Source organism: Vollenhovia emeryi, unplaced genomic scaffold, assembly GCF_000949405.1.
Source record: "Vollenhovia emeryi isolate VEMERY1.0 unplaced genomic scaffold, V.emery_V1.0 DF939211.1, whole genome shotgun sequence".
NCBI lineage: Eukaryota > Metazoa > Arthropoda > Insecta > Hymenoptera > Formicidae > Vollenhovia > Vollenhovia emeryi.
This window is the reverse complement of record NW_011967155.1, coordinates 38,743-60,338: the sequence shown is the minus strand read 5'-3', so window position 1 is coordinate 60,338 and position 21,596 is coordinate 38,743. Positions and strand designations below refer to the sequence as shown.

The 21,596-nt window shown below is 43.0% G+C and overlaps 1 protein-coding gene across 2 annotated transcripts in view; it reads right to left on the bottom strand.

Moving 5' to 3' along the window:
- LOC105561106 (integrin alpha-PS2-like) overlaps window positions 1–20,771 on the bottom strand; it is a 78,171-nt gene extending 57,400 nt beyond the window's left edge. For both annotated transcript variants that reach the window (XM_012010800.1, XM_012010799.1), the window contains exon 1: window positions 20,180–20,771. In XM_012010800.1, the coding sequence (XP_011866190.1) occupies window positions 20,180–20,340 (161 nt within the window). In that variant the 5' untranslated portion in view covers window positions 20,341–20,771. The remainder of the gene's footprint in view (window positions 1–20,179) is intronic.
- Between the last annotated feature and the right edge of the window lie 825 nt (window positions 20,772–21,596).

Below are 21,596 nucleotides of genomic sequence, written 5' to 3'. Positions count from 1 at the left end.
CTCTCTCTCTCTCTCTCTCTCTCTCTCTCTCTCTCTCTCTCTCTTTCGGTCCTTTCTCTGTCTTTGCGTTCTCCACGAGGGCGAATCCACGCACGCACGTCGCGCGTGTGACGAATGTCGTACGCAACGCCTTCCACGAGGGCGTCGTGCGTGAAATCGCGCCAAAAGTACCGCGTTCGGTAACGTTAACTGAATTATTAATATGTTATTAAGGCTGCGGACCACTTGACGCTGCGAACGCTTCGAAGCACTCTCCTTCCTCTTTTGTTGAAAGAAAGAAGAAGAGCGCTTTGAAACATCTGCAGCATCAAGTGGGCCGCAGCCTAAGGCTGATATTACATTTGTCGTACGACAAATATTTTAATCATGTCGATTGGCTGCAGAATAGAAAAGTCCTTAAGTTTCTAGAAACTTTTTATTCTACAGCCAATCAACACGCTTGAAAAATTTGTCGTACGACAAATGTAACATTAGACTAAGGTTGGTGTTACGTTTGTCGTACGACAAATTTTTCAAGCATGTTGATTAGATCCAAGATAGTAAAATTCTTGAGTATCTAGACATTTTTTATCCTGCAGTCAATCAACGTGCTTAAAAAATGTGTCGTACGACAAATTTTTCAAGCGTGCTGTTTGGTTGCAGGATAGATAAGTTTTCGAATGTATCTAGAAAGTTTCTGTCCTGCAGTCAATCAGCGCGCTCAAAAAACTTGTACGACAAATGTAGTAGTACCCTAAGTCAGGCAACAAAGTCAGATTTCTTCGAGCTGCTTAGGGCCTGAGCAGAATGGCTGTCTTAGGGCCAGTTTCACAAACGTCGTTTAACCGCTAACCCATGGTTAATTGATCCTCTGTCTCTTCTTGGATAACAAGATAGAGAAAGATAGGAAGTCGACTGAACTCTGGTTAACAGTTAACCGACGTTTGTGAAACTGGACCTTATACTCTTAAGACCGCCTTAAGATAATGTTTTATGATTTAAGCCTTTGTCTTGAGGTAACGTACAATAATTGTCGTATGTCTCAAGAGTACAAGACAGCCATTCTGCTCAGGCCCTTACTGATAACGAGTTCGATGGAGTTTCACGCGGTATGTCATACACCTTAGCGTCGCGGTGTTTGTGATAATGATCCACGGAAGCGCTACCAACTGGCTCGCACTGATGTTTGGTTTAAGGCCCTTAAGAGGATGCTAAAGTCATCTGTTTTACCGACACATTCGAATATAGTTTTTGCGCTGCTGAATCTTTTTATTAGTTTTTACGCCTAAAATAATACCAGGATAAGTTGCGGACCGCATAGCAGAACGTTTTTATACTTGAAACACTCGGGTCAGAAGTCTAATGAGAAAGATATTGGTATTTGAAATTTTCAATTTTTTAATCGTGAGCAATTTGAATTTGGCTTTATAAAATTACAAAATTCTTCCACGCGATTACAGTACGCGCAAAAACAAAGCGGGGGGTTCACAACTTTATATAAAAAACGAAGAGAAATTAAAAATATCAGCATGTGAAGCCTAACCACAATTACTTATAAAGCGATGTGGTGATGACTTTAGCATCCTCTTAACAGAAAGGCTGTCTTATACTTTGAAGAACAATGTGCTATGCTCCGAGTCTTTGTTTAAAATAACGTGCAATAACGCTCTTGTACAAAGAACAAGCGTACACATGTAAATACACAAAAGTAACAATCGTACGACTATTAACAATAGAATATTTTATAAACGTTGTCTTGAAACTACAAGTCAACTATTCTGCCAAGGCCGAAAGATCGGGATCGTCGCGCCGCTCTCCATTCCATTCGTAGCGTTATTGTTCGCGAAAGACGGCCGTTATCTTTTTGGAAACGTATCGCGTGTGTCTTGCTTGTGAATCTTCTTAACCCTTTATCCGCATGAATACTCTTTCATGCGGAAAAATGTCTGTACGCAGATGACGGATGAATTATTTATAGAAATGCGTACAGAGAAACATACGAGCGACAAATGAATAATTTATAATTTATAGATAAACCAGTGTAGGATTGATAGAAAACTGATTCAGTCTATTGCGCGTTATTGCATAAATAACGTGAATAATTAGATATTTCAAACTGATTGACCGATGTAATAATCGCTTATTCTTTAAATGGTGAAAAATGTCCCGTCTGTTCTGCCAATGCAAATACACTGAGAAAAATTTTTATCGGATAAACCAATTAAATAGTGTTTTCGATGGTTAATTTTTCCGATTACGTTTTCCGATTAAATTATGGACACATCTGATGAAATTTATCGATAAAATTCGATTGAAAAACCGATCACATTTTTCATCGGATATACAATTTAATCGGATATATCCGTTTGTTATTTTGTAATTGAATTATCCGGTTATATTTAATCGGACATTTTTCTCAGTGTATAGACTCCAACTGGCTTTAATAAAACATATTGCTTTCTCATGCAGCCACGTGCTACTTACGCGGTATGTTGCGTCGCCCCGAACGTGCGTTTGACTGGATTTAACTTCCGTTACAACTATTACAGCCAAATGGAGACTCGTGTACGGGCATAAAGAATGACGATTGTAATGCAACCTCAGGTTTCAAGCCGGAAATCACGCAACACTTAAGATCCCTTGCCCTCTCTACAAAGGAAAGCGCCTCTTAAACGCCACTGGAAAATATACACGCGACTCGTCTCCACAAAAAAAGATGCCGGTTACGATTATTGGAACTGACGCTATCCAATAGTAATTTCTCTCCTACATAAAAAAGCTCCAACTTTATCATATTTTACTCGTATACAGAATTTGTTTGCGTCGTAATAATTACTGTACTTTCTTAAAAGACGCAAACCGATGAGAAGATTATGGGAAGAGATCGAGTGCCGATATCAAGTACGTCCTTTTCGCACTTATGATCGAATCGAATCACTAAATGCTAAACAAATCATATGCAAAACGGAAATACTTATAGAAACTGAAATAAAGTACCGCCGTGAACAGAAAAATTGTACATTTCTATAGCGTAAAATTGATAGAAACACAATGTCAATAAAATCGATTACAAATCCCAAGGGAATCCGTTATCGCAGGTAAAACTAATTAACTAAAACTGGAAGCAATCATTAAAAAATTTAAGAGTTGTAAAATTAAGAAACCAAAACAATAATTAAGGAAGATTAAAATTATCATTTTAATTTCCTTGCAATTGTTTCAATCTCCTCTTGTTCTGTTCTCACTTCTATTTTAGTTCAGCGCCAAATGTTCGATAAACTTTTAGAGTGAAATCTCGCCGATTAAAGAGCGGAGTTCAGCGAACTCGCGCGCGCGGTTCAGCTTCTTCAACAAACGTATATGTTAATGAGCCAGCGCGTGCTAGGAAATTTAAACCAGGCGGAATACGCCTTTCGTACGATATGCACACGCGGCGCTCCGCGCTATTGCTGGGGATAATAAAAATCAGCATAGCTCGCGGTGCCCGATCAGCGCGAAATTTCGCTCCGATCTGCGCGATACGCATCCCTTCGTTGCGGGTATTCGCGTGTATATGCTAATTAAACTTCATAGCGCATTTCTGATAATTATTTCAGATCTTTATCGTCATGGTAATTTTCCGCTTTATTAAGCGGAGTTCACTGAGCTACAAATCTCCGTCAAAAATTTATCGAATTCTTGAAATAATATTCACAAGTTTCACGTGGGTCAAATGAATGTTGCGCAATACATTCACAATTGTAGTACACTGATAAAAAAGATATCCTAATAAAAAAAAAATTACTTTACTCAAGAAAATTATTTATTAGGTGGCTCCTGATGGCTCATTAGCTTAAATTTAAAAATAATAATCAAATTAAAACATGTATTGCTTTAATTTAAGTATTTATTAAATATGAAAGAATAGATAATTTTAAATTAAAAAATTTTATTTTAATTCTATAAAATGTTTACTAAGATGTAATTTTCACAGCGAAGAAAATTGGATTTAACAAAAACAATTATTTCATTTAATAAATAGTATTCTATATCTCATGATATCTTTATTTGAATGTAGAAAATGTAATGATTTAAATTAATTTACTTAATATAATACATAGATTTACCTGAAATTTGATATTGTTATTTAAATAGAATAAATATTTACTTAAGTAAAAAAATTAAGTAAAACTATTTACTTAGTTTAAAAAAGTTTTTGTCAGTATACAATCTTATGGATAGCAACGAGGTATAAATACGTTTTGTTGGTCAACAGGAGAAATATATTGCTAAAAGAAACTTGACATTATTTAAAAATAATTCGGGGCGTAAAGATCGATAAGATCGCGGGATTTCATATTTAACAAAAACAATTATTTCATTTAATAAATAGTATTCTATATCTCATGATATCTTTATTTGCATGTAGAAGAATGTAGAGAAAGATCGATAAGATCGATAAGATCGATAAGATCGCGGGATATATCGCGCGTTGAAATGAAAGAAAGTTTCAATTACGAATTTTTTTTCTGCATTTAAGAAAACGTCTTCGAGCCTCGAATTGCGTAAGGTCTTTAAAGACGTCGTACGCAACGTGCGTCGAGGATACGCACGATCAGTCGATGACGTAACGCGAACGGAGGCGTATATCGATGTCGAGCCGGCGCTACTTTATAAGGAGCACCTCCTCACTCACACCATTCGACCCTCGCTGTGGGCAAACCTGTAATCACCATTCAAAGCGAAATCGCGCGTGTGCGCGAGCCGCGTAATAGTACCGCAATTCCGCGGCAATGTAATCCACGATTACGGCCGATCGTGACAGTTTCGCTCTCGGCGTCGCGAATTTGTCACTCTAGACGTACGATAAACATGTTTTATCTCGTCTACGTGCCCTCCTCTGAGGGGGGGAAAAAATTTACTCGCCGTGTCTCTCGTTCGCAAATAAACGCCTGTAAGACATATTTTCGAGAAAGCTTGCTTTATGACGTAAAATCGTCGGTGTTAAATGTACATTCGAAAATTATCAGATCTCTCTGGTTTTTATCTCGAACAGAGTCCGAGGTGGAAGAATCTGTGTTATGCAAATGTTCAAAAGATAAGCGTAATATATATGTGCATACTTGTAGCAATTAAATATATTAAAAAGGCTAGTGCTCCAAGACTTGCTTTTTGAAAATAATATGACTTTGGAGCACGTTGGTGACGCGTCTGATCGCAGCTCACGACCTCTGTGAAGTTGGCACCTCATGTCTCAAAAAATTTTTTTTTTCAGTTCTGAATGCACCCCGAAGAGTTCTAGAGTTCCTTATCAATTTTAAAAATAGTTCTGGCGAATTAACCTAAAAAAGTTAAATTTGAAACTTGGATATGCTAACTTCACAAAATGAAATCTCGAAATCAGCGATAACACTAAAAGTATTGGAAATATTTAATTTTGCCATTAGGATTTCCTTTAGAACTCTTGAGGGGCTACCCAGAACTCTCAATAGAACTGCTGGAACTGTTAAAAAATTTTCCTCCTTCGGGACTTGGAAATTTTTCGAACCGAAGTATGAAAAATCGCGAGAACTTTTTATTCATCGGTCGTAGCGCTTCGAGCCTTAATAGTTTTCGATAGAATTCTTGAGGGGCTACCCAGAACTCCCAACAGGAGTTGCCACGCCTTTAGCGCACAAAATAGAAAAGTCTATACATTTTCTCTCGCGATAACGAAGCCAGCAAAGCTCGAACTCGGTCACAAATTGTTATCACGCGGAGTGCACGAAATATACACAAAAAATGCATACGAATATGTTTTTCGTAGCTGTGAAATAATTTTGAAATGAAAATGTCAAATGACGATATCAAAGCAACGTTCAGACGCTGAGATTTTCTCATCTTCTTCAGGCAACGAAAGCAACGATAGCTGTGAACCGAGCGGCGGATCTTGTGAAATACAAGAAAGGTCCCTCGCATTAGTCACACTCGAGCATGTACAAAATGCTAATTCATGTCCTGCAATTCTCATTATCGAGAGCAGCTGTGCCCACTCATTTCTTCCCGAATGTTATCGACATTCGTGTTTCGAATTCCGTCGTGAAACAGTTGCGAATCGCATTTAGGAGTCTTCTTATTAAAAATAACGCGCAGAATATCGAACGATTAAAAAAAGAAACAAGTCAAATAATTTTTCGATACACATTTCACTGCACGGAGCAATTGCGAAACGACCGAAGGGAATCAAGACCAAGCTGCTTTAATATCATTAATTAGCACGAATTTAATCGTTTCATCCCAGGTCGCGATACAATGACCCACTTTTATTGAGGCGACACTATTGTTAACGCGATTGCGATTATGTAACCACATCGTTGCCGAGATTACCCAGTCGTTTATCTGGTTTGTCGCGTGCTTAATCAACGGAACATACAAATGGCATGTAAATAAATTTCTTTCGTCGAGAATAATTCGTCGGAAATTACAATGTGACATTTACGCAATCAGCATGAAATATCGATAAATTATCATTAACGTTTTCAATCAATTAGAAAAATCATCAAAGGGCAAATTTCTAGGAATGTCTTCTTCTACGTGGATCTGTTCTTTGCAGCTGAACTAGTGCAGCCAGTTCAGCTGCAAAGAACAAATCCATATAGTCTGAAGACATTCTTCGATACTTTTCTAGAATCTGTCAATACAAAGCCTTTGCTATGATTGTCAGCATTGCTAGAAATTTGCCTTTGGCTATTTTTCTAATTATTTAAAAACGTTAATGATAATTTATCTTTCAGAGTTTATCTTCCTTCTTCTAATGTGGAGGGAAAAAGATATACTCTGAACTAATGCAGCCAGTTCTGCTATAAAGAACAGACTGCATAATGCTCTTCGAGCGAAGATTTCGAGGTAACGAAGAAATTGTCAGGGAAGCTTTATACTATAAATCCCCCGAGACCTGCAAATTGTTTTTCGGTTGGCTGAACTGGCCACGACGGATCTCATGAACTTCGATGGTAGAGGAAACATATGTCAAACGCAGTTACAAGGAACAATGCAGTTTCGAGGGAGTGACACGTTGACGTGCCGTAGCATATGGCGAGCAGAACTGACCGCGCATATTGTACATCCGCATCTACCCGTCGAGAAGGAAACTGGTCACGTAAAGTTTCTGGGTGTATAGTATATTTTTTGTTCTCGGAAATATCAAACACCCGTCACGTTTCGTATTATTGCCGCACGAAGAAGTCGCACGTCGACGACGAAAGTGAGTTCAACCCTTTGGTGATGATCGTTTTTATTGATATAATGTAATTCTTCAGAATAAATCAGTACAAAATCGGTAAGTTTTTCGAGGAGTGAACCGCCGAGAGCATTGTGGTGTACAGATTTGCGGCATTACTGGGTATTACTAGGCATTTTTTGGACATGAGTTTGGGCATTAGGCCTTGCTGGTGCATTATAAAGATACAATGAGATGGAACAGGGTAAAATTCAGAGACACTCTATTTCCCCTAAAAAAACATGAGCACCATATCTCCTTTTTTTTACAAAAGCTAGAGACCGGACAAACTTTGGATACATGCATACAGACATTTTTTAGAAATGTGATTTTTGGATGTTTTGAAGCATATTCTAAACATATTGGTAAAGAAAACTTGAGACAAATTTTTTTCACGAAAACAAAGCTTCCTCTAAAACAATAAATAAGATAAAATAAGACGATATGATAAAGTAATGCCTATTGGGTATTAGTAGGTATTAGTGTACATGATTTTGGTCAGCGATTTACCCCTTGGTTTTTTTTAATCTTGCAAGTGGGACATGCATGTCAGTGGCTATGAGAGGATCAAGTGGCGCGCGAGTGAAAAATTTGGTTTATTTTAATTATTGCATCCGTTCGAGGATGCAATAATTGAAATTTCACGTAACGAAATCACGGTCAAGTGATATATTTTAAGACTTGAACGATGGCTGGACCATGTCTGGCAATTTTTATGTTCAAAACTCACAACGTTTTGACCATGGTTTGTGGTCCTTTTCAAGCGATATGGTATCAAATATTCAGTGTAATAAATTAAAGGAACAGAGCTTAGGTTCACAAGAGGCAGAACGTGACTGATATATTTTAACCGTTTCTTTCTCGTTGCGTTGTAATCTTTCTCGAGGAGAAAGGTTCCACTGCCGCGTCATATGCTAATCAAACGAACGCCTCGCTATACGAAACGATCAGAGTGATTTACACTTAAAATTAATGTGCGGCTCCAGCTGTAATAGCTTTATCGCCTCCTTCGGATAACGAGAGATTTGATGTTTACGTGATCGTTTGAAGACCACGTCCTTAGTGAGCGATCGCAGACTCATTTCGCATAATCGCGCGTCCATTACGCCGATCGTGAGTTATACGCGACGTGAGTAACCGCGAGTGTAAGTCACATTTGCGATTCCGGCCGTGTCACTTTGGGTAGCGCAACGTGACATTAGGCCGGCCAATTCGAGGGTCCGTCCGACGATCCAGGCCGTCGTCTTTCGCGCGACGGGCACCCCGTTACCCGTGGAACTATATTCCAGCCGAGCCCAGGTTCACAAGTCGATGATCAAATCGATATCGATTAGGATTTTTCGGACCGTTTGATTTGACGACGATTAGATTCTTCCTCGATCTTCGCAACAAGATCGATAGAGATCAGCACTTTATCGATATCTTGTCGGCGTATATTTAACATTTACCGAAACAACACGTATGTCTACAAGACATCTTGAAGACGTCCTTAGGTCGTCTTTTAGATATGTATGTCTAAAAGACGTCTTTAAGACATCTTAAAAGATGTCTTTTAGACATGTGTGCTGTATAAATATAGGATGCATAGGTACATATCAATTTGATGTATAGAAGATGCCGTATCAATGTAACCAATTGTTGATGATTTAATTGATACACAGCAGATATTAATGAAGATACCTCAGTGGTCGAGTTGGTGAGACGCCCGCCTAGACAGTAGGGAAGTCCAGGTTGAAACCCTGGCTCAGGTAATATTTTTCGCAATAAATTTTCTGTATTAAAACACTGACCGGTTAATGTCGACTAAAAAGCTTGATTATTAATTATTATTAATGGAGATGTCGACTTCAATATGATATAAATTGAAATGTGACTAGATCGGGGACATCTATAGAATATTTTCCAGACGTCGCGATGAAATCTTCTAAATGTCAATCTGATTATTGACTTGCACATGATCTCAACTTGATTTCAATCTGATATTCTTCAGATGCTTTATTCGACTTATAAACCCGGGAGGGGTTACGAATTTAATGCGTTACGGCGGGATGATCCTCGCGTGCCGTCGCGATATAACCGTCCGTATCCCGTGCGCGTGTATGCGTGCCGCACGCGTGTGCAAGGCAGGTAAAGGTAACAGGCAGCCTCGAGGCTGCCGGCTCTCTCGTCTGCATAATGACACGGTCCGAGCTTTGGGCACGTGCCTCACGCGATCCTCATTTACCGTCTGCTTCTCTTTTCCCTGCCTCAGTATGTCTCTCTCTCTTCCCTTCGCGTTCTCGGATCGGACGTCCGTCCGTCCGTCCGTCCCGATTTTCGGAGGCGAAAAAAGAATCGCACGATCTCGCAACCCCGCATCGAGCGTATCCTCGGCCTTCCATTGTAACGCTGCAGTTCCGAAAGAGCGGGGCGATAATTACGAAGGGTTTCGTGAAAATTGATTGTTTCCTGGAGAATTTCGTACTTTTACGGCGGAATCGGGACGAGTGGTAGAAAAAATATGAAATGTTATGTTCAAATTTACACCCAGGAAAACGATTTATTTAGGTTGAACAGACGGGACACGTTAAAATCATGCTTCTTTGAATCTACCAATGTTTTATTTACTTTTACCAGAACATATGCTGGATTTGAAGAGATACGCGGAAAGACCGGCTAAGACAAAAATAAATAAAATAAAAATGTTGCCGTATAAATAGTAGGGGCATCTACATTGTTTTGTGTTGCAACTTTCACTAAGTTTGCTGCACAAAACGCGTATAGTTGTCTCCGCTACTTATCATACCAATGTGGGTATGACAACCACAGATATAGCTGTCCCAATATCACTATTTATTGGGTTTGTGCCAACCCTAAAGCTAAGACTCCATAGGTGCGTTGAGCTGCGGCAACGCCGTGCGGCAGATATATGGACCAATCAGAAAACTGCCGCAAGTCACCTGCGTCAACCTTGCGTTAAAATCAAAATTTCTTGATTTTGCCGCAGCGGCAAGACGGTAACCGCCAAACATAACCCTCATAATCGCTCGTAGGTTATATGTGGATACGGATCTCTTTAATATGGATTCGGATTCTAATCAATCTTCTAGTGAGAGTCTGAATGAATTAATCATTCATCATGTAAGATCCTGTCCTGTACTATGTTTGAGGTTAGTGTTCATTCCGTCAATGCGGTGTCACGATTGTTTAACGCACCAATAGAGTCGAACGCATTGCGTTGCCGCACGCGTTGCCGCAGCTCAACGCATCTATGGAGTCTTAGCTTTAGACATGTGGTAACCATATCGGTTTCTCCGTGTAGATATGAATTTTCTTAGAGATTCCAATTCTGGGCATTACTGGGCATTTTTGGGGCATTAGGCCTTGCTGGGACATTATAAAGATAAAATAAGGTAAAATAAGATGAAATAAGATAAAATAAGATTATAAAATAAAGTAACGTCCACTGGGCATTTGTGGGCATTGGCGTACAAGATTTTGGTCAGCGGTTTCCCCCTCGAATTCAATCAAATAAAATTTTGATTAGGGTTAATCATTTCTTCGAAATAAAATAAAAGTCTGATAAGGTCAGAGAAGAGAAGTTGTTCAATTTTGAAGAAGCTTCTTTCTGGGTGTAGCAATCACTACAGAACATGTATATCGTGGGGAGGGACAATTTTCAATTATCGTCATGTTTCTGCATCTATATCGATGCGTCTGACGTTTACCGCGGATTAATAATCAGTTCCAAGGTGTGGTAGGTGGGCAGGTATGCGTCGGTGGGCGTCGGGTAAAATAAGGTGAACCATAGATGGTGAATAAGAGGAGACGATGAACGGCGTTGGAAAAGTTACAGGCACGCGAGCCGCTCCGCGCGCATTTCACACATCTGCATTTTTCGTGACGCAACGCGGTGCAACGATGCAATTCTTGTGGTACAGCGAGAAATTTGCCGCCTTACAAGAAAAAAAAAACTCGATTGCGTGACCGATATCCGCTTCATTACTTCTCTCGAAGACGACGGTTGACAACGTAAATTAATTCGATGTCGCACGGTAGAATAAAACGAAAGGCCGATAACAAAATATCGCTCGTGCCTTGTTTTTTTTTTTTTTACGCACTTTCGCCACTCGCCGGCGTTTTTACGATAGCGGACGATCTCGCGCGTCCCGTAACTCATTCCGGGAGGTTGTGGCACCGGCGATCACTTTTGCGAGCCGCCGCTTTAAATCTCCGCTTACGAGATTCAACGATCGAAGGATGCTGCTCCGCACAATCATCGTGCATCACCGCTGTGCCACAAACGGCTAACTTTCGCGGCGCCCGAAGTCGCAGCCGCGGCCGTATAACCGCGCGCTGATCGGGCATACCTGCCACGCGAATAAATTAATCGACAGGAATGCAAGTGAAGGAAGGAAAAAAAAATATACGACGACCGAGCGCGACGCTCGGCTCGATCGGTCTCTCCGACTTTCATTTCGCCCGGCCGGAAGCGACGAGGAAATTGAATCCTCATTTCCTCCTCCGTCTCGACACGCGTCGTAAGCACCGCACTCTTTATGCGGACGAACGTAACGCCGTGCGCGAACAACGCCCGTTGAATGAACCGACCTGTGACGCGCACGAGGGATCGGAAGTCAACAGAACGAGGAACGTCGATTACCACTATCTTCGCACGACCGTAGAAAATATGAGCTTATATAATAATATAAAGACGGCGATACTCGGCACGCCTCATATCACGGTGTAATTAGCATGTTCACTCCGCCATTTGTCCCGTTTTGCGTCGATCTCTTCTGCGCATCCGACATTGTTCTGGTCAGACCAGTGAGAGAGAAGTCGTGCGCGGTAGAGGGAAATCAGTCTGTGGTAGTGTAGCTGTGTTTTTTGGAAAGTTTACTGTTCATTTTACTAGTGAAACTTCAAAAGACTCTCATAAAATTCTTTAAAATGCAATATCTTCACGATAAATTTTCAAAGGAAATTCTCTCCGCGTACGCGCACACGCTGCTGGTTCCTGACCAAGGCTACGGCGAAATACCACGTGATCGGGAGCGAAAAGATTAAAGGGCCGACAAAGAGCGAACATAGTAGTACAGGAAAGTCTTTTGTTATGAGATAGCGGGGTTTCTGCAAAATTCATAGGCATTATTAGTAGGTTCCACCATGAATTTGTTGCCCTTAAAGTGAAATTCGTTCAGTGGAAAATTCATTGTTAGGTCATACAATCGTTTCGAGCGATGAAAGATTTATGATTGAGTTTGGATGTTGAAAACTGCTGTCTGATGTTAGAAGTCGATCTCATAATACGGCGCTTTTCTCTACTATGCCTCACGTCGTATGCCTCTCCTTTCTCGGATTGTCAGAAGTTTCACGGTATCTTATTATCTCTTTGGTCTCATAACGCGTAATGTTCCCTCTGCGGTTTTACAATATCTAATATTCTCGTACATATGTCTCGCGCAGAAATGAAGCTCACTGCGATTCGTCATTAGCCGTGCCGTGTGGCTTATCACGTGGAAGCGGCCGGTGATAAGGAGACTGCGCTTCCCGGAATATCAGCGCGAGGCTATCATTTCGCACGATAGATGAGCCTACAAAGGAGAGTCAATTTCTTTCTCCGAAGAAAACGGTTCAGCGATATCTACGCTCCGTTATGTTGTGACGCGTGTCAATTAGCGATTTCAATCATCTGGCCGAACAATGGGCCCGAGCCGTTAATTCCGTTCTGAATAGTCGATTATCGGCGTGTTGACTTTGCCCGCGAGACGTCGCGTCGTGAAATCATTTACATGTATTTCAACGTCATCGCCGATACATTGCTCGCGGCGCCTTTAAGCCAGTAAGGTCGATCGCGTGTCGAGATACTTGAGAATCGCGAAAAGCACTTGTCTCTATCGTATTCTCCTTTAACTTCTCGGAAGAACGATCGTTACTTGCGTTACACCGCGCAGAATATACTCTCAAATGTTGTAACGTTTTAAAAAACAGTGTATGTAAACATGAAACGATTTCTCCGAAAGGGAAACCGCTGATGAAAATCGTGTACACCAATGCCCACTAATGCCCACTAATGCCCAGTAGGCATTACTTTATCTTATCGTTTTATTTTGTCTTATTTATTGCTCTCTCGTAGAGGAAGCTATGTTTTCGTGAAAAAATTTTGTCTCGAGTTTTCTTTGCCAATATGTTTAGAATGCTTCAAAACGTCTGAAGATCATATTTCTAAAAATTGTCTGTCTACATGTATGTATCCAAAGTTTGTCCAGTCTCTAACTTTTGTAAAAAAGAAGATATGGTGCTCATTTTCTTCAGGGAAAATAGAGTGTCTCTGAATTTTATTTTGTTCCATCTCATTGTATCTTTATAATGCTCCAGCAAGGTCTAGTGCCCAAACTAATGCCCAAAAATGCCTAGTAATGCCGCAAATCTGTACACCACAATATCCTCCGCGGTTTCCCCCCGGGTGTATTTAAGACAAAGTTAAATTCGAGGAGGAAACCGCTGACCAAAATGTTGTACACCAATGCCCACTAATGCCCAGCGGGCATTACTCTATCTTATTATCTTATTTTATCTTTATAATGCCCCAGCAAGGCCTAATGCCCAAACTAATGCCCAAAAAATGCATAGTAATGCCGCAAATCTGTACACCACAATGCCCTCAGCGGTTTCCCCCTCGGGTTTCTCTCGGTTAATTCGATTAAAACAGCGTTCCACGTTTGAATTCGTATTACAATATCGAAGCGAGCGGGGCGTTGTACGAGCTTTCTACGAAGCATATACGAACTTGACGCAAATTATCCAGGAAACGGTGCAACTTAGGTGCACCGCATATAATTAACTTATCGTAATCGCGCGGCTTCGCTGCAATAATTGGAGTAACCTTCTGCCCGAGGCGCCAATACGATCGGTAATAAGCGAAGCTGGGAACAGCCCGGCCGCGATATCGCGCCATTCCTGACATTTCGCCTTGAACGCTCACGACTGCGACGACGGGCGGCTTATCGACGTTTCGCTCCGCCGTGACTTGGCCGCGCGTGAAATAATTTCTATATTTAGTACGTGGTCGCGCGCGCGGGCAGGTTTCCGCGCACGCGAGCGGCAAATTCGGAAAATGGAGACGAGTCATCCGGGCCGCGCACGGCGGGACGCGCGTGACTCGATCTTCCCATTTGTTCCTGTTGCGCGCGGTCGTGACTGAATTCGCCTCTTAAAGACACGATCGTCGATGCGATCGCGCAATGAATCACGCAATACGTGTTCTGCTATACGCTGACATTTATACACCTTACTCTCGGCGGTGCTCCCTCGTGCCCGTGTCCGCGAGATGCATCGTGCCCGCGGAGAGCGCAAAATCGCGCGGGCATATTAAATTTAAGCGCCGATAAATCAACGGCCGAACGCGATTTCGAGAGTTTCTCTCGGTTCTGGGAGAGGAGCGCGGAGATGAGCTCGACCGGGCGCGACGTAAAATTATATCGCGCAGCTGATCGCGATAAAAAAAAAAGGATCGGACGATCTTTACGCGGATCGCCGCGCGCGCGCGCGCGTTGTATCCGAGTTTCAATTTCCCGTGAGATTTACACGCGGCAGGGCGTATGCGCTCGCGCAGCCGCGATTGTAATCGCATTACATTCCCTTTTTTACGAATGGTAAACGAGACCGGGATTATGCATGAATATATGTACCGGCCGGGTAGATATATGGAGGAGATTACCGCCGCCGGCGGTAATGGCACATTGTGCGTACTTTAGAGCGCTCGTAGATATTAGGTGGCGTATCGGATGCGAGACGCGCGCGGCTGCTCCCAATCGTATGCATGAGGCCGCGACGGGAGGCCGGGGTCTCAATTCAGTCTCCTGTCCGAAGGAAACAGGATCTTTCCTCGGAGTTCGCGCTCGCTCCTCTGTACATCGCTTCTAAAGGCATGTGTCCAGGTTCTAGTTTCGAAAAATGTGTGGCCAATCAACTTGCAGCTTTTATGGAATATAGCTGCAAGTTGATTGGCTACACATTTCTTGAAACTAGAACTTGTGCCAATTGCCGACTGGAATTGGATTGGGATTGGCGATTGACGATTATCCTTTAGCCAATGAGAGTTGACTCAATCGCTGGCTGCTTTGCTCTCATTGGCTACGTTCAGCGGAATGAGCTGCTTTGCAACTGTTGTAAAATTCGTGAATCTGAATTTTGCAACAAGTTGCAAAGCAGCGTTTTCTGCTGAACGCAGCCGTTGGCTAGAAGACAATCGCCGATCGCCAATCCCAATTCAATTCAATCCGCGTCGAAACCGGCGCGCAGGACAAAGATGGAAAACTGTATATGAATTCACATTTTAAATTACAATTATTGAGCTACCTACATCTTGCTCGGACCTACATGGCTCTTCTCGCTTGGTATTTTATCTTATCCTTGTTGCTCACCGTAAGTTAAGGATAAAATGACATCCCAGTGTATCATCTTATCTTTGTTGCTCACCGCACGTTAAGGATAAAATGACTCACTGTGGCATTCGGGTGTTTTCGAACACAGCGCTAGCATTGATCGACCGATCTAATTGTGTGGCTCTATAGGCATTGTTCTGGTGAGATTTGGTGCAGCGCTTATGTGTGCGGTTGCATCGACCTTCCGGCATCGAGAAGTGTCTCACGGACGAACCGATCGCGCCTCGTCGGGTTACCGCGCCTAAACAACCTACCGAGGGGGAAACCGCTGACCAAAATCTCGTACAATGCCCACTAATGCCTAGTGGGAATCACTTTATCTTATTATCTTATTTTATAATATGTATCTTGTTTGTAGGAAACCGTTCGACGTGAGATATTATTTTGATACTTTATTATTTGCCCGACTCATCGCTTTCCCTTGTTCCTCGTCTTTGAAAGCGATGTGACGGTCGCGTGATTTAATAATAATCGGGAGGTAACGGCGAAGACGACGAATATATACATATACACCGTGTGCCGGTCGACGAAGACATTCGGACAAAGAGACTCAAGTAAAGCGAGTCGTTAAAGGCTTGTGTCGCGTAACATTATATTAGCTTGTACATCGGATTGTTCGAGTGTGTCCTAATAAACGCTGATTATTATTTCGGGCGAGTTTTACTTCTAATCCAGCCTAAAATCCCGGGAAGACCCCTACATGTTTTATCTTGTTTTATCTTGTCATATCTTTATAATGCTCCAGCAAGGCCCAATGCCCAAACTAATGCCCAAAAAATGCCTAGTAATGCCCAGTAATGCCGCAAATCTACATACCCCTCGCAATTCTGCATACACGCTCGTCCAGCGACGCGCGAATTCGCGAGGAAGCGCGAGAGGGGAAGAATAAAAAAAAAGAGAGAAAAATTCATCATTTCCTCCCGCGCGAGCAAAACTCGTTAAATCTGTCCCGATCCAATTACGGCTCACTCGCGCTCCGTTTCCGCAAAGTCACGGCAGGGGCGCGTCCGTAATTTTAGATCGCGATTTAAAAAGTCGCGATATCGGGTGACGGCGCGCGCGAGCGACGGAAATCGATCGGTGAGAGAGATTGAAAGAGGGATGGGACCCGCGTGCAAACGCCGCCGGGCCCCGCGCGTTCTATTCCGGGGGTCGACGGCGATCGGGCGCTTTAATCCCCCGTGAACGGCGGAATTAACGAGCGCGCGAACGCGGCCGCGCGCTCGTAAAGCCCGCGCCGAGAGAGCCTGGCCTAAATATAAGCGCCCACGAGAGAAACGCGCTCCCCGTAAGGCCTCGGGTGTAATCCGGACTTCCTGCGTGGCCTTCCTCGCGCCGACGTTTCCCCTCCTCGTCGCTGACGCGCCGTGTTTCGTCATTTAGGTAACATCTTTTTCCTTTTTTTTTTTTAACGCGTCCCTCATTTCCTCCGGAGACAATAACGATCGGCCCTCTCGGAGGCGCCGCGTGAGATGCTGCGAGCGGACGCGTACGATACGCTGGATTTTCATTTAATACACGAAGAGAATTTTCTTTTAAAATTTATCCTGAAAATCATGTAATCGTGGGACAAGGGAATTTCGAAGAATTTTATGCGAGTTTTTTGAGATTTTACCATACATTTCACTAATAATTATATTTAAAATATATTTTACTAATAAAATGTATGGTAAAATTTCAAAATCTCTCATACAGTTCTTAGAATTCTCTCTTAAAATTTGTCCTGAAAATCATGTAATCGTGGGACAACACGGCACTTCGAACAATTTGATGAGTTTTTTTAAATTTTACCATACATTTCACTTGTAATTACACTTAAAATATATTTTACTAATATAATAAAATGTATAGTAAAATTTCAAAATCTCTCATAAAGTTCTTAAAATTTTCTCTTAAAATTTGTCCTGAAAATCATGTAATCGTGGGACAAGGGTATTTCGAAGAATTTTATGAGTTTTTGAAATTTTACCATACATATATTTCAATGGTAATTATACTTAAAATATATTTTACTAGTAAAATGTATGGTAAAATTTTAAAATCTCTCATAAAGTTCTTAAAATTTTCTCTTAAAATTTGTCCTGAAAATCATGTAATCGTGGCACAACATGGCACTTCGAACAATTTGATAAGTTTATTGAAATTTTACCATACATTTCACTAGTAAAATGTATAGTAAGATTTCAAAAAAGTGTCATAAAATTCTTCAAAATGCCATGTTGTCCCACGATTACACGATTTTTAGAGTAAATTTTCAATCGAAAATTCTCACCGTATAGATTTCCTTTTGGAAATCATTTTTTCCCATCGCCGAAGAAATATCCCGTATTATGGGAACGTAAGCGTGCCCGTTTCACGGCTGATCGCTAATCGTTCGCGAATAATGCAGGTCGAGGCTGCGGCGTTCCATTGTGCCCGCTATTCGGCATCATCCGGCGTTGATTTTTCCCGTGGATCCCGACGAGATGCGGGCGGCGCTATTAGCCGCGTTTCCCCGTTTCGCCGATATTATTTATAATCGTCGCCGAGCGGGCGACGCGGGAGCCGAGGCAGAGGCGTATTTATTCGTGGCCCCGTCGCGAGCGTGAGTCACGGAATTGGAGAACGAACGAGCACGCTCGTCAGACCGCCGCGCCGGCGGGAGGACAGTCGTCTCCGGGGGTTGCGAGCTCTCCGTCCCCCCGAAGGGTGCTTATCGGCGATGGTCGGAGGATTATCTCGCTCGTTATTACAGCCCGAGATGAGACACGAGGCGAAAACCCTTATCCGGATGGCATCTCGAACAGGGGGGTGACCGCTCATTCTGATTTGCGGCGCGCACGACTCGAATATTTATTTCGTAACGAGAGACGTAAGAGTCACATCGACACGCTGCTGCCGCAGGAATCTCGTTGATGATGCGTTCAGCTTGACACATTGAAACGTAGCGCCTTGTAGCTCTTGACGATAAATTGATGCCAGTTGTGTCGAAAATTGTCTATTGATTAATTATCTACTGGCGATATTGAAATTCACACTTGTTATTACACATCTTGACCTAGCAATGGTGTCATATCGTTTGAAAAGGACCACAACCCGTATATGGTTGAAACGCAGCGCCTTGTGTAGGTCTTGACAATAAATTGGTGCCAGTTGTGTCGAAAATTGTCTAGTGATTAGTTATCTGCTGGCAACATAAAAATTCACGCTTGTCGACACATTGATTACGTTTACATGTCACCTTTAATCAGGTTTAGTAACATCTGTAATTATAAAACTGGCCAATCGCGCATGGAAAGAAATCGCGCACGGTTTTTAACCAATCGGCTCTCAACTGTTCTGCGAGAGCAGAATTTCCGCATACGTTTCTCCTTCGCGTGAATTCAAGAATCGGGCCCCGGTGGTCTGAAATGATTTCATCGCCGTGACGATCCCGGCGGAACACGAGACGAGTCGCACGGCAATTGCAAACGTCCGATATCTCCCGTTTCGCGACAGACTCGGGTGAGTCAATCGCGCGTGTAATCGCGCGATGAGTCAAACACCTGGCTAACGAGGGGAAAATTTGCCTATTTAAGGAAAGCGTTTATCCAATTACGTCCTATTAGCGCGTTACGAAGTATTTATTTGTCTGGAAATTTTATGTTAGAAACGAATATCGAATTCTTCAATGAAACTTTTCACTTTTCACGAGTTCACGCTAGAGGAAAAGATTCACGATCGAGTCCCTGAATCTCGAGGAACACGCGAGATGGTTTGGCACAGGGATGCAGCACGCAACAGATATGGCAACGCCATGCACCGGTCCACCTTCCAGGGGCTCGATTCCTGAATGCATTCGCATGATAAACGTACACTGAGAAAAATTTCCATCGGATAAACCGAGGGGGGAAAACCGCTGAGGGCATTGTGGCGCACAGATTTGCGGCATTACTGGACATTTTTGTCCAGTACTGGACAATTCCCAATACTGGACTGGATTTTCGTATTTCGTTTCTCTCTCTCTCTCTCTCGAGTGAATTCAAGAATCGAGCCCCAGGACGCTCGATCGTGTCGACGGATTACGCTGACGTTACGTCTGTCGAATGACAAGTTTTTCAAGTGTGTCGGTTGGTCGCGGGATAGTGAGGTTTCCGAGTCTCCAGAATTTTTCTATTTCCTAGCCAATCAGGACGCTTAAAAAATTTGTTCGCGCGGCAAATGCAGTGCCAGCCTAAGACCCCCTACACAGACCACACAATTACTTGGGTCCGAGCTGCAGGGATCCTGCAGGTTGGACCCAACAAATTGCATCCTGTGTGGAGCGTAGGGTGTTTTACGCTACGTCTTTTCAAATATAACGAACAAGGTCGCTTCGCCTCGCGACCATTGACGATCGACAGTCTTCTCTCACGTCTCGTCACTTGATCTTTACGTAAATACATCTCCCTGTCGCGAAGTGCCCGCGCGTTGAACGGCAGCGAAGATTTAGAGTTCGATTGATGGCAACCGATCCTCAGGTGGCGTTTATCGTCTCGTCTCGGTCCCATTTCGCGACGATGAAGAAAGGAGGACTCACCATCCGCGGGCGTATCTGTCACGGTACGTCGACACGGCGAAGCCGAACATGGACCTCTCCTCCATGCGGTACACCGCGTAGTGCTTGGTCTCGACGTTGAAGCAGTCGGCGACGACCGCCAGCCCTACGAGGAGGCCCCAGATAAACCCCGTCCGCCGCATCTTGTCCACCGGTCTGGTTGTTCACTGGCCGCACTACGAGCACCCTGTGTCACCGCGTCGAGTCACTTTCATATATGAGAACCGATCGCGCGGGGGATGAAAACAGAGGGGTGGGGAAAAACAATGCGCGACGCGACGACGGACCGGAGCAACGTAGTGAACTCGCGTTTACGTTAACACCGCGCGGTCACGCGGGTTAGCCGGTAGCAGCTGCACCACTAGCCGACGACATGTGTCTTCCGCGAGGCCTTCGAGACCGGAGCGCGCGTAGGGTAGGGAGCGTGGCAGGGAGGGTGGGAGACGGAGAGCCGGACAGAAGTCTGCTTGACGGACGCCCGCGGACAGACTGAGTGGTGCACGGCTCTTTCGGGTAGTCTTGGCTCGGCGACTCTCTCGAGGACTCCCACCCACGGCGCCGGTGCCCGGCGTTCTCCGCCGTAGCGCGTTCTCGGCCGACGCGTCGCGACGCCGCGCCGATTCCCCCTTAAGCTCGCGTCGGACTTACGGATTGAGATTGTGATTAGTTTGAAATTCGACCAATCACAGTAAAGTTTACTAATCTCGAATTTAATAACTTTTACTCTAATTGGGGAAATTTCAATCTAATCTCAATCTCAAACCGTAGTCTGATACGGGCTTTACGGCGTATCGCGATTGCGGATACGTTAAGAGCGAGGAGAAGAAGAAAGGGGAGCGTGATACGTCCCGCTCGAGACGATCTGTAATTCGCAATCGTAAATCTGTGATTTTACGCGATGTATCTATTTGTCTCGGATGATCTGCGAATCGCGCATAGATTCGGGGATATCTCGTTTATGCGTGTCGCGCCTGACTGAAGAATTAATATAAAACGCACACGGAGAGAGAATTTTCTCTTAAAATTTATCCCGAAAATCATGTAAACGTGGGACAACGTGGCATTTCGAAGAATTTTATGAGAGTTTTTGAACCATACATTTTCCAGCGAGAAATTACTCGTCGATCGATGTCGGGTTTTACTAGTAATTATATTTATTGTTAGTATACATTTTACTAGTAAAATGTAGTAAAAGTTAGTATATATTTTACTAGTAAAATGTAGGGTAAAATTTCTAAAAAACTCTAATAAAATTCTACAAAATGCCACGTTGTCCCACAATTACATGATTTCCAGAGTAAATTTTAAAAGAATAGCATTTTAAAGACTCACTAGTAAAATGTATGATAAGGTTTCAAAACATTCACAAAATTCTTTAAAATGCCACGTTGTCCCATGA